Source organism: Solenopsis invicta, chromosome 7, assembly GCF_016802725.1.
Source record: "Solenopsis invicta isolate M01_SB chromosome 7, UNIL_Sinv_3.0, whole genome shotgun sequence".
Lineage (NCBI taxonomy): Eukaryota > Metazoa > Arthropoda > Insecta > Hymenoptera > Formicidae > Solenopsis > Solenopsis invicta.
In genome coordinates, this window is record NC_052670.1 from 9,726,418 (window position 1) to 9,740,360 (window position 13,943).

The window sequence follows — 13,943 nt, forward strand, 5'->3', positions numbered from 1 at the left end:
ACCACGAATGTATCGTGGTGTTAGTAGTGTTTTGACAGCTAGCCGTTCTAACCTCAATTTTGATCGTTCAAATTTCTGAAATATTCCAAAGGAATACTAATACATACAATCAATATGTGTCTAAACAAGAGTGCAGAGAATTTTAAAATATGTATGTATTAAAGAATATATTAATATAAACCTGACTGAGGAACGAACGATGTTGTTCTCAAATGGTATACTAATTTTTTTCAGGCGCCTCAGGTGCAGAGGCTCTGAGGAGGGATGTCCATAGCTGGTTGCAACATTTCCTAACGTAGCAGTGCATCGATACATCTTCTTTGTCTAGCTGCTCATCGTACAAAATATAATGGTAATGGCATGCGAGCACTAAGATAAACTCTGGGCTCTACCGGCTTTCCAGCAAGAGAACACGCTCTCTTCCCAAACTTGGGTCCTGGCAAACATATAAACTTTATTTATTTTCAACTTCTTTGTTATTATCAGATTCTCTAAAACTAAACAAATACATCGTTAGCTGATCTTGCTAGCTCATGGATATCTTTGTCAAGATATTATGTATATCTCAGATATCAAATGATTGTTATTACATGCACACAATATCCAACAATCCATTCTTGCAAGATCAGTATTATTGAACTACTTTACCATTATATTCTGTCAAATATTTTATAATTAGATATTACTTCTGTGTTTGCATCCAATAAAATGCTTGTCGCTACAAACGCTCCGTTGTTGACTTCTATTAAGCTGGACTCCTTACCAGCGAAAATCGAGTTTGCACTAGGTCAAAAATTTAGTGCTTTTTAGGTGCTAATTTAGTACTCTAGTCCGAATTTCGGTGCTCAAACAGTTTAGCAGTAATTAAAAAAAAAAATGGGGGGGTGCAACTTAATGGCAAGCTGGACTCCCCCCCATAATAAAAAAATATATACAGTGGTCACAAACACAAAACAAGTACACTAGAATTTAGTGCTAATTTAGTGCTCAAAGAAACCCCTAAAATAAATTAAAAATATATAATTGTTTAAAAAATATCACTATATACCTAGCATTGCGATCTCGGAGAACAATACTTATACAGACTACCATATTTGTATGTTTTTGGTAGTAAAATAACATGAAAAACACAAATAATCGAAATATAACAGGATTCTAAGTTATTAATATAATAATAATTATTAATTCATCCTGTCCGATAGAGCAAAAAATCAGTTATCAGATCGTCGAATTTGACGCTTGTAAAAATTATACACTAAAATGTTCCTTAAATATCGTAATATCAAAATAAATTAACTGCGAATTTGGTGCTCGATGCTAACTGCTGAAAAATAAATTGTTTATGCGCTGAGAGCACGCGTCACGCCATAACTTTACTCTTCTGATCCACAGAGAATTTGGTGCTCGTAAAAATCTTATACTAAAATATTCCTTAGACATTGTAGTATCAAAATAAATTAATTGCGAATTTGGTGCTCGCTGAAAACCAAATTCTCTAACGATCTGAATACCACACATGGCGCGAAGGAAAAAAAGAACCGGGAAACAAAACAGGAGTGCGTGTCGAATAAACATTCGAGAACTGACTTAAGGTAATTATACAATTTAGAAATCTTATCACCTTCGATGAAAATAAATGTTGTAGTAAAAGAAATAACTATTTCAGATATTTAGCAGTTATATGTTTATATTAATCGAGCAATCTTTGGAGAATGATACTGAGTGTCAAAAGCGAGGACCATACAAAGAATTTTTAAAGGAAGCAAAATCTGAAAAAATTCTTGACAGCTCATTCTCGAAAAAAAAACGCCAAGAACAGGCTTCCAACAACACTGTTGAAAATAATAAGGTTTCCATTTATACATATCACGTTTTTTATTTTTTTATTAAAGTATATGATACTTTTACTAACAGTATATATAATACATGTATAGGGTAAACTGAAGTATTGGCCATACGGAAAAGATGGTCATAATCTGTAATTTTTCTAATATTGCTAGATAATATTTTTATAGACATTAAATTTAATTTTGTATTCTTACAGAATCAACCAAACAGTTTTGATTTAAACAAAAATAATGAAAATAAACTGCCTGAACCTGATGTTAATATGCTGAATGCTGAATGCTACCATAATCCCATCAGATGTAGGTGAAGACCACAATAGAATCAGTGATGATGATTCCATCCGCAATGCACAAATAAGTAGTGATAGTACAGACGATCTTACTTCACATGAAAGTTATCAAATGGATGATGAAGTAGATATTGAAACAGATTCTACTTCATCTAATGTTCACCCATTTGAAAATTTAAGAGTGGACGACGAAAATAATTGTTTTCAAAATATTCCCAATTATAATGATGATGGCGACGATAATGAAAATAATTGTCCAAATAATGCATTGGAACAAGTATAATTTTAAATATAACATTTTTTGTTTGTGAAATTAACAACCGATTTTATTATAATAGCTGCACAATTTACGAAAAAAGGACTGTTTGTTTTTAATTTCAAACTGCTGTTATTTTTGTAAAATTGATTATTATGAAGATGAAAATTGTGCAGATAAAAATTGTAAAAAGCATTCGAAAGCTTAGTTTCAACTTTCATTTCATTTATTTTTTCTATTTTTCTTTGCATAGTCATACAATCTTTATGTGCAAATAAGTTCTTTTGGAAAAATTTGGTTTGAATATTTCAGACTTGTGCAAAAAACTTAAAAGAAAAAAAGTCACCTTGCTGTTTTGTATTAGATACAATTCGTAAAATTTTGTCAGAGCAGTTCTTTTCGTGCACTTTTTAATTTCTTTGTACAGATGTATTTACAATTATTGTAAATATGTTCATATTATTTAATGAAAATGTGGACCTTTTCAGTATAACTGAATGGCGTATCTTTGAAAAAAATTTAATTCTCCTATACAGAATTCAATGAAGCTTTAGTATTGATAGGTTTTCTGAGTCGCTAAATCCGAATCTGAAATCAGATTTAGAAATTTTAGGAAGGATTAATTGCATATAAAAATACTAGAATTGGTAAAAAATGCTCTTCAAAATGTTTATATTTTCCTAAAATGTTTGAAAATTATACGAAAAAGATATTAAAAAAAGTCCTCTAAAAAATATTAAAGGCTGCAACTGTAAGATTTCTAATGATTTTGCACTATTTATTTAGATAATCGAACAAGAACGGGAGTTGTTTAAAATGAGAAACATTAATATTTCTACAATCACGTTTGCTGTAACAAGAATGCTTTGAAGGAAATAAAAATTGAAAACACTTTTTTGTTAAATTATACTATTATGTGTTTAAAAGGCAAATATTATTACTAAAATAAAGATTACTTGTTTTTCAGTTGCGAGAAGTGATATACGATGATTGCGACCTTACAAAAGAAGAAAGTGAAATCCTTATACTGAGTGCGGCTCTTCGTCATCATCTCACTGATGTGGATTTGCAAGATTTCATAAAATTAATTGACTGTCATTTACCACGCAAGTGTCATGTGGCTAAGTATTTATTTTTAAAATTATTTCCGAAAAGTACTTTTTCTACATATTATTATTGTTCACGTTGCATTACTGTTCTAAATTTTGTTGACCGTGAAGTTATTGCCGAATGCGATAATTGCTTTAGTGTTTATAATAAACTGAATTTACAAAAGGATAAGAAATATTTTTTACATCTTCCCTTAAAAAATCAATTAATTGCGTTGATTAATATTGAAATTTTTCTGCAATTTTGAAAGGAAAGTGAGACTGAAAATAATACAATAAACGGTTCTATCAAAAGTTGAAATTAAAAAATGTAAATGGAATTAATGATATAACCATACAATGGAATACCAATGGAGTTCAATTGTTTAATTCTTTTTCGCGATCTATTTGGCCTATTTTAGTCACAATCAACGAATTGCCATATCGTCTACGGCAGTCTACGCAAACATCACATAATAATAACCGGATTATGGTTCGATTCTGTTAAATCCGATATGAATATTTTTCTCAAACCTTTCATTGAAGAATTCATCGACTTACATAATTACGGTTTTCAAAGTACCACCTTTCTCCATAATAAATTAATTCAAATAAACGTTCACGCTCTTGTGGCTCTAGTTGATACAATTGCAAGATCAATGATTCAATGCATGAAGTAATTCAATGGTAAGTATGGATGCTTATATTGCTATCATAAAGGTAAACAGATTCGAATGGATGGTAGACGTGGACACAAAAATATTTATCCCGGTAATGTACGCATGCTGCGAAAACAAAGAGATTATGAAATGCAGACTAGAAAAGCATTACAAGAGTCCAAACATGTAAAAGGCATCAAGTGTCCATCCATTGTGGTTCTTTTATCCATTTTTGATATAATTTCATCTTTTCCGCCAGATTATCTACACAGTATTGCAGAAGGCGGCATAAAACAATTTGTTATGGCACGGTTTGACTCAAATAATCATAATTATATTTGGTCTTTACATAAACACGAAACGCGTTTCGATAATAGATTAAAAAGTATTCAGCCTTTTTCCGAAATTACACGAACACCTCAATCGATCGTTCTTCGTAAATTGTGGAAAGCATCCGAATTTAAGAATTTTCTGCTATATTATTCTTTAAGCTATTTGGACGAATTATTGCCAAAAAATATACATTGGTTGTTATTTGTTTATAGCGTACATATTTTTTTTAAGACAAAAATCTCTCATGACAAGTACATTTCCGCAACTTCTGCGATTCAAAAATTTGTGCTGGATATTGAAAAATTGTACGGCGAATATTTTATGAATTACAATATTCATTTATTATTGCATATACCGGCAGCAGTTCGAAAATTTGGTGCACTATGGGCGTGGTCCACTTTTCCTTTCAAAAGTTTCAATCATGTTTTACAAACTTCTTTTAACCGTACTCAATATGTATCTGAACAAATTTGTAACTTCTATTTCCGTCTTAATTATATTAAACGAAGTACCGTTTTTAATCGCCAGAACTGTAGCACTAAAGGAAAGGTTGTATTAGAAAATTATCAATGAATGTAAGGTCCAAAAATGTATTGAATATGAAGACACCTTAAGAGTATTTGGTTCCTCGCGTGAAACGCAATTAAATTTGACAGAAAAACTAAGTATAGTATTGTTAGTGGGGCAACGCATTAAATTAAAGATACTGTAAGAACTTTTGAACGATTTATTTATAAAAATGTTCTATATCATGGGGCCAATTATTCCAGACTAATAAGAAGAACAAAGTACAATAATAACAAAACAAAAATCCATTTTAGATATATTATATTTCTGTATTATTGAAACAATTACAGGCGAAAAACAAAATGTGTTACTTTGTAATAAAATGCGAGTTCTTCGCGAAGTGTTATGCAAAAACGGTAACATTTTATCGCAACATTTTTCTTATAACGTTGAAGAATCAGACAGTATTAAATGTTGCCGACTTGATGATATTGAAAATAAATGTATTCGGATTAAATTTGAAAATGTAATAAATTATGTATTGTATCTTTGGTAAATAATATCGAAACCGATTAAATAAATGTTTAAATTACTTGTACTTTATTATCAATAACCACATGGATCACAACTCCTAGCCCGTGCATCTTTTTCGTAAGGGATGTACACTGGCAGATCCAGTTGATTGAAACTGCAATTAAAGAATACACTTTTAGCTCTGTAATTTTATATCAATTTAATTTCAGTTTATACACGTATATGAGAAAGTATTAAAAAAATTTATTTTTTCATATATTTACCAAGTATCTGCAGATGGAAACCGTCGATTTATCAACATCAGAATGCGGCAGTTACCTTGGAAAATAAATTTGGAAAAGGCCGTGCCGTCTTTATTGCCTGCGACATGTCAAAGGCCGATGACTTAAAGAAGACATTTGAGAAGATTGTCGATGTATTTGAAGGGCTCGACATTCTTATTAACAAAGCCGGTATTTTCAATGATGTGCTCTGGGAAGAAACAATCAAGATTAATTTCAAAGCGGTAATCCGCAGATCTATGTTGGCGTTCGACCATATGGAAAAACACAAAGGTCTGTTGATCTATTTTCTCTGTGAATTTGGAACTTTTGTACACCGTTCATGCCTTCCAACGCGGCGAAACCTTGTAACGACACTTTGGACGTACCAGTGATAAATTGTATAAAGGACTTTGGACAATCCATAATACAAAATATCAAAATGTACCTGTAAAGACGTAGCAGTGTATTTATGATGCTCAATATTTGCTTTAAGATCCTTGATATCTACATTAGGTAAGCCATTGATCAATAGTTCAAGTTCTTGTTTATTAAATATGGAAATTAGTCGTTTAAGTAAATATTATAAAAGCTTTCCAAGAATGCATTTAATCTATAGCTAGGAAGATTTAAAATATAAAAATAATGTAGAACGTGAAAACGTAATTAAACAAATAGTTAAAGCAAATAATATCTTTCTACTCAATTTTGAAAAATTTACTTATTGCTTACGAATTGCTCCAGTCATTTTCATTTGACCTAATATATTCGAGTTTGGTCTCTTCTGTAACAATAATTCCTAACAGCACACTTTATCCAGGGGACGACCTACGGAGATCTGCTCTGTTACGGAGGGACTATATTACGTCTATTTGGTATTAAATCTTTCACATTGTTGACGCCAAATTCATTCACCTAGAAACAACGCATATATATATTTAGCAAACAAAAAAATATATATAAAGCCAATAATTACATTAAAATAATTGTTCTTTACCTCTATGGGGAATGTAATATTTTCAATGCAGTTGCACAAGCAATGGGTGCAATCGTAAGTGAGATAAATACACATTTGTTACCAGTTCGGTGGTGTGACAAATATTTTATCCTGTATGCAACAGAACCTTGCTTCTCTTCCTTCAAAGTCATTTTCATGCGCAAGGTAGCTCTTCCTTCTTTTAACGAACCGTCTTTATATAGGTCGAGATCGCTTGGAATAATGAGGAAAGTCTACGGCGTATGGCGGCTGACGATTTTCGCTGACCCAAACCGCTCCGGATTCACCCTTCTGAATAAGTTCTAGCATTGCAAGTGCTACATGTTCGGGTGTTTGCATCGTGAACACTCCTTTTGTTATAGAAGTGTAGAAACTATTGCCTATCGTAGATTTAATAGAATCGGACATTTTAGCTTTTACATTTATGCCGACTACTTTTGTTATTGTACCCCCCGGGCACATAACAACGACTCTTACTCCAGATTTATTGTATGTTTTTGCCAAAGATTGGCTGAAGCTCAAAACAGCATGCTTTGTAGCGGAATATATTGGAAAAAGAGATTTTGGGTCTAATCCGGCTACGGATGACATGTTCACAATTACCCCGCCCTTGCCGCCTTTGTGTTTTCCCATATAGTCAAACGCCAACATAGATCCATAGACTACCGCATTGAAATTAATTTCAATTGTTTCTTTCCAAAGCACATCATTGACTATACCGGCGTTGTTAATCAAAATGTCGAGCCCTTCAAATAAATCGACAATCTTCTCAAATGTCTTTTTTAAGTCATCGTTCTTTGACACGTCACAGGCAATAAAGACGGCACGATCTTTTCCAAATTTATTTTCCAAGGTAGCCGCCGCATTCTGACCTTCCGATGTTGATAAATCGACTATGGCAACCTTTTTTGCACCATTGCGAAGCAATATTTTGGCACACTTGTAGCCTATTCCAGTAGCCGCTCCAGTGATCATTGCAGTTTTATTCTGTACGTTGTACATTGTGATTCAATGATTTCTTCTTGTAAAATGCTTGTAAGATATGATTCTATAACATACAGAATCCCAATATTATGAGTATATTATATGAAAAATATATTGTAAACAATTTTTCAGAGAAACAAAAGTGTTTGACTCATTTGGTTGAAATACAATACAACACCATGGATTTTGAAAAATCATTGAAGTAAATCACGACAGTTCAAACAAGAATATATTGCAAAGTTACATGATAATGTAAATAAATTATTTGACGAATGGCCTGTTTTAAAACAATCTCTTGGATATACTTTGGTAATTATCTTTAAATAAGAATTTTTCATGTAAATGCATTTACATAATATTTTATTAAAGTTTATAAGCTCTGTTTATTTTACAAAAGTTGTTATTACTAAATAATGCTTTTTAATTAATATTCTTGTGTTCTTAAAAGTATTATAATAAATTATAATTTAAATTCTATTTATAATTTATTTACAATTTACTATTTTGAAATCTATGTACAATTCTATGAGTCATCCTAGAATACAATTTACAGTGGAAATAGGGGATGGTAAGATAAACTTTTTGGACGTTATAATTATTAAGAACGATAATTTTTTAACTTTTAATTGTTATCGTAAATGGTCAAAAAATTTAAAAAACTAGGATTAAGGCCGCCAATAGACATTAGAGAAGTGTTAAAAAGACTGAAAATGGAAGAAATTGAAATTATTACAGACTTTATTTTTAGCCGTAAAATAGACATTTAAAGTAAAAAAAGAAAAAAAAACACACTGTCAGTATTTGGTATAAGTTCCTATGTTAGAATATTCAAGCGTAATCTAAAACAAACATATGTAATAATTGTTGAAAGCCAAATCAGAGAAGAACCTGAGAGGTGCCATGCCGGCCTTTTTCTTATAACGCTAAAATTCCCGACGCACTAACGACGCACATTCATTTAGGTCGGAATATGAACTAAAATTACATTTATTTTGCAACACAAAATGGTTCAAGTCTGTGCTAAAATCACGTAATGGGGGTACCCCCAATATAAAATTTTTTTTGCGACAGTTTCGCAAAATGAATGTAATTTTAGTTCATATTCCGGCCAGAATGGATGTGCGTCGTTAGTGCGCCGGGAATTTTAGCGTTATAAGAAAAAAGCCAAAAAAAGCCGCATGGCGCATGGCCGCTCTTAGATTCCTCTCTGACGCTGGCAGGTTCCTTTCTGGCATTTCTAATGCATCATCAATGTATCATGGTGCATGCAGTCCATTCATGTCCACTTGACGCCACAAATGCTTTGAAATAAATTTGGCAAATGCATTAAAACATTTGTAGTATCAAGTAAACCGCAGTCTATTAATAATATTTTACAATGCAATGTGCATCATCTAATCACGGCTTATGTCATCACCATATGGTTACCACAAATAAATAAAAAGAGGTGAGTTCTACAATAATCTGTTTTAAATTTATCTTTTTTATTTTCCACAGTTTAAATTTATATCTTTTTGGCGTTTACAATGATACAGAGCAAAAGCTATTAACACTCAAATGGACAAGAAGGAAATGAGTTCGTTTTTCAAATTGCAAGTCACTGGCGAACGCGAAGGTAGCCCGTATCATATCAATCGTCAAGTCACAGGATACGCAGATAATGAGAGATCAAGGTCCGAATTCATAGACGTTTCTCAAATCTTAGATCTCAAATCTTAAATCTGTCTTTGTCTTGCATTACCATACGCGAAACAAAGACAAATTTGAGATCTGAGATTTGAGATCTGAGATCTAAGACTTGAGAAACGTCTATGAATTTGAACTCAAAATCATGTGCATTTGTTAGATAAGTTGTTGTATTTGCATTGATACAATGTCATTAAAAGCAAGTTTATTTTATATGATTAATAGATATACTAATTGGATTTTATGATACAGGTTATAATAAAACATTTTCAACTGTATGTAATACAGCGATAGTCATGGTCAGGGGTCTCTAAAAAAGATATAAATAAATTATTATCTAAATTAAATCAAGACACATCCATTCCAATAATTTTCAATGAATAAAAGTGAAATATGCAGCTCAAATTTTAAGTTTTTCTGTTATAGCTTCTACTATTAATACCATAATCTCACATTTGCCAACATCTGCTAAAGATACATCAGAATTTGTTAAAAAAATTAGATACTGCATTTGATATTTTTTTATTCATTATCCATTAAAGGAAAGAAACTGAGCAGAAACGCATTTATAGAAAAATTTATAGAAAAACGCTTCAGAAAAATAATTGGAATTTTTAAAATCATTACAAACATTTTTAGCAGTCTTACAATTCTTACAAAAGATGACAAAGATATTACAAGAAAAGTTAATGTATTTAAATGCTGGAATCAAAACATAAATAGCTTAAATCAAATGTGGGAATATTTTAAGAAAATTAATACAAGCCTTCAATTTTTATTAATGAGGCGTTATCAAGATATAGTCAAACATTTGGAAGTATTAGAAAGTTATCAGGTAATGCATTTAATCCAACTCCAGTTTGCAATTTTATTAATCTTTTAGAAAATTATTTACTTCCAATCATGTTCAATTTAGATAGAAAATTGTACCTTAGTTGTTGAGGAATCGGAAACAGATTTGATGACTAGAATGAAAGAGCTTATATATGAAGTGTTTATGCAAAATACATCATTGCAAAAAGCAATACCTGTTCACATTGATGACCATCGATTGATGATTATCTCGATGATTATCGACAAAAGAACATAGTTGAGGAAAATGCATTTTATTATATTTGCGATTATCTTATGTCAAAAAGTTTTTGAAGCAACATTCCTGTGATACATGTGAAAATTTTGTCACAGACATTGATAATTTTAATAATAACAGATATTATACATTATTTAGAGCAACAAAACCTACTGAAGAAAATATGTATGGCGGATTATGTGTTCCAAACCAATTGTTTGAAATTTACATAGAAAATTTAGATAATATTTTTTTTCAATCATTTACGTACGCATATTTTAAATGAATCCGTTCTTGTTATTATGATTACTTTGTTAGAAAATAAAGATCTTATCTCTCCCAAAACTATTTTAATTCAAGAAATTGATGGCAGTCTTTTGTTTTATTTCAAGTCTTACGAAGAACTTTAAATTTATCTATTATATCTTTTATTTTTATTTTCAGTTGTAAAAATTAATTCTTATTTTTAATAAAATTTTGATAAAATTTGATGTTTGACAGTTTAAAATATATGAAAATAAGTCAGAAATAAGCCCAAAAATAAAAATTAAGAAATAATGATTAATGTTTATGTCAAAACAAGAAACGTATGTAATGATATTAAAATAATTAGTTTCTTCAACTTAACTTCTGAATACCTATATATTTTTATGAAACTAGATTAATATATATCATTTTTGTTGTAAAATTGGCTTTTTTTTAGAAAGAATTGAAATTTCGTACATAAGTGTTAGATTTACATAAATGTTAGATTTTTTCTTTATGGGAAGGGATAACTTGACATTTTTTTTGTCAAGTATTATTGAAAATAATTTTAAAAGTAGATTATAAAAGCTATGGGTTTTTAATATAAAAAAATCAGTTGGTGGAGATCTGTATCTTGAATGATTTTCTAGAAAATTACAATTAAAATCATAAGAATCGCAATTCTTAAAATTTTGACTAAATTTATAGTTAAAAATTTTTTTTAATATCTACATTTAAAGTTGATTAATATACTAAGTCTTTCAAGCTTTACAGAGTAATTTTAATTATTAAAATTAATAATGTCTTTAATTAATAAAATATTAATAAAAATTATTATTATGTTCACTACTGATTATATTATATAAATATTACATAAAGAACTAAATAATATATTACTTACTTCAATATTTTAAATTATCAAATATTAGGAATCTATCCTATAATAAGCGACTTTATCTTATAAATTATTCAAAATATAACATTATGCTCAAAGGTTCCGAAAAATTTTATATCAATTCCTCTTTTAATTGTAGTAAATTATTTTTTTACATAAAAACCTTTTCCCTCGCCAGTACTTATTTGACATAATTTTAAATGTAATCAATTATCACAATAAATTCACAATACATACCTTGTCGTTTTTCAAAAATCACTCGTTTCGTTTGTCGACACTCGATTGTATGACACGTTCAATGTTTGGTTAAACTTTGTTGAAAATTGTTGAACTGCAGATATAATCGATGATTTGCCGCGTAACTCGTTTCGACCAATACTGCATGAATGCCAACACCTGCACTTTTTATAGCCGGGCGTTCGTCGTTCGACGCATGTGTGCGTAAAGATTTCCTATTAAAAAAGTCCTATAGATTCATTCGAGGAGTGGGATACAGCTCACGCATAAATTGAAAAGAGATAACATGTTTTGGATCCATAAGTTGACCTCCGTGAAGTTGGTCTTCCCCAAGTCAATTATCAGGATATTTTTTAACTACAAACAAAAATTCTTAAACTACAAACAACTACAAACGATTTTAGATTGAAATTTGTTGCCATTTGAGCTGTAACTATTAAATAATTCCTTACTTTTTTAAAAAAAATCCATAATATATTTATTTTCCAACTGTAAACAAAAATTCTTGAACTACAAACGACTACGAACGAAAACTCTTAAACTACGAACAACTACAAACGATTTTTAGTGAGGATATGATGTAATTTTTTATTTAATTATAAATTAATGCCTAGCTGTTATTAAAATGTCAATTATAAGCATATGTTTTAACTACAAACAAAAATTTTGGTACTACAAACAACTACAAACGATTTTATATAGAAGTGTGATGCCATTTGTGCTGTAGTTAAAAAATAATTCCAATAAGAGTAGCTACAGCTCAAATGGCATCAAATTTCAATCTAAGATCGTTTGTAGTTGTTTGTAGTTTAAGAATTTTTGTTTGTCGTTAAAAAATATATTGATAATCGACTTTTGAACAACAGCTAAGTATTAATTCATAATCATAAAAAATTACATCATATCCTTGTTATAAATCGTTTGTAGTTGTTTGTAGTTTAAGAATTTTTGTTTATAGTTTAAAAACAAGTATGTTATAAATTTTAAAAAAATATTTATACTTTTGAACTATAAACAACTACAAACAATTTCAGATTGAAATTTGATGTTATTACAGCTGTACCTATTAAATAATTCCTAATTTTTTTTTAATCGATAACATATTTATTTTCCAACTGTAAACAAAAATTCTTGAACTACAAACGACTACGAACGAAAACTCTTAAACTACGAACAACTACAAACGATTTTTAGTGAGGATATGATGTAATTTTTTATATAATTATAAATTAATATCTAGCTGTTATTAAAATGTCAATTATAAGCATATTTTTTAACTGCAAACAAAAATTTTGGTACTACAAACAACTACAAACGATTTCAGATTGAAATTTGATGCCGTTTGAGCTGTAGTTATAAAATAATTCCTAACTGTTTTTTAAAAACCAATAACATACTTATTTTTAAACTATATTCAAAAATTTTTCAACTACAAACAACTACAAACGATTTCAGAATAAAATCTGATGCCATTTGAGATGTAGCTGTTAAATAAGTCCTTACTGTTTTTTAAAAACCGATATCTTATTTATTTTTTAACTACAAACAAAATAATGTTCACTACAATCATCTACAGACAAAATCCTACAAGAAACACACTTTGAAATTCGATTTCGTAAAAGTCGGGTGCCAACTTCATGGAGGTAGAATGTCAAGGAGAAACTTCCCGCATATAAATTGGAGTACTTTAGGTGTGAACGCATTCAATTTCACATTCTTTCATTCGATCTTCATCAGCATCTCGTCTGTCGCATTGGATAAAATATAAATATTCATGCTATAACTAATGCGTTGAATCGAGCATGAAAGGCGAGAGTTGCAATGTACAACTGGTTTTTCGGATTCTCTCTCACGTTTGCTTGTCACAGCGTTTCAATTTATTGGTTGATGGCTTATCCTAACAAAAGTGATCGACGACGCCAAGCAGCCGTTCGATAAAAATAAAATGGTCTATTGAGTTGCAAAATAAATTCAAGTTACATACTATTAGTTGAACAAAAAATTTCTAATACTACTACTAATGACATATTATTCTGAATAATTATAATTTGTTAT

The 13,943-nt window shown here is 30.0% G+C and overlaps 1 protein-coding gene across 2 annotated transcripts; it reads right to left on the reverse strand.

The window, feature by feature from the left end:
* Window positions 1-6,507: 6,507 nt before the first annotated feature.
* LOC105198237 (15-hydroxyprostaglandin dehydrogenase [NAD(+)]-like) lies at window positions 6,508-12,233 on the reverse strand. Of its 2 annotated transcripts, XR_005575193.1 has the most exons (3): window positions 11,889-12,233; window positions 6,772-7,819; window positions 6,508-6,689 (listed from the first exon to the last, which is right to left on the reverse strand). XR_005575193.1 is itself a non-coding variant. In XM_039451711.1 (2 exons), exon 2 carries the CDS (start codon window positions 7,771-7,773, stop codon window positions 6,967-6,969), a length of 807 nt encoding a protein of 268 aa, XP_039307645.1. In that variant the 5' UTR covers window positions 7,774-7,819; window positions 11,889-12,233; the 3' UTR covers window positions 6,723-6,966. The 2 variants fall into 2 exon arrangements, 1 of the variants encoding a protein (XP_039307645.1); XM_039451711.1 differs by lacking the exon at window positions 6,508-6,689 and having other exon boundaries at window positions 6,723-7,819.
* Window positions 12,234-13,943: the final 1,710 nt, after the last annotated feature.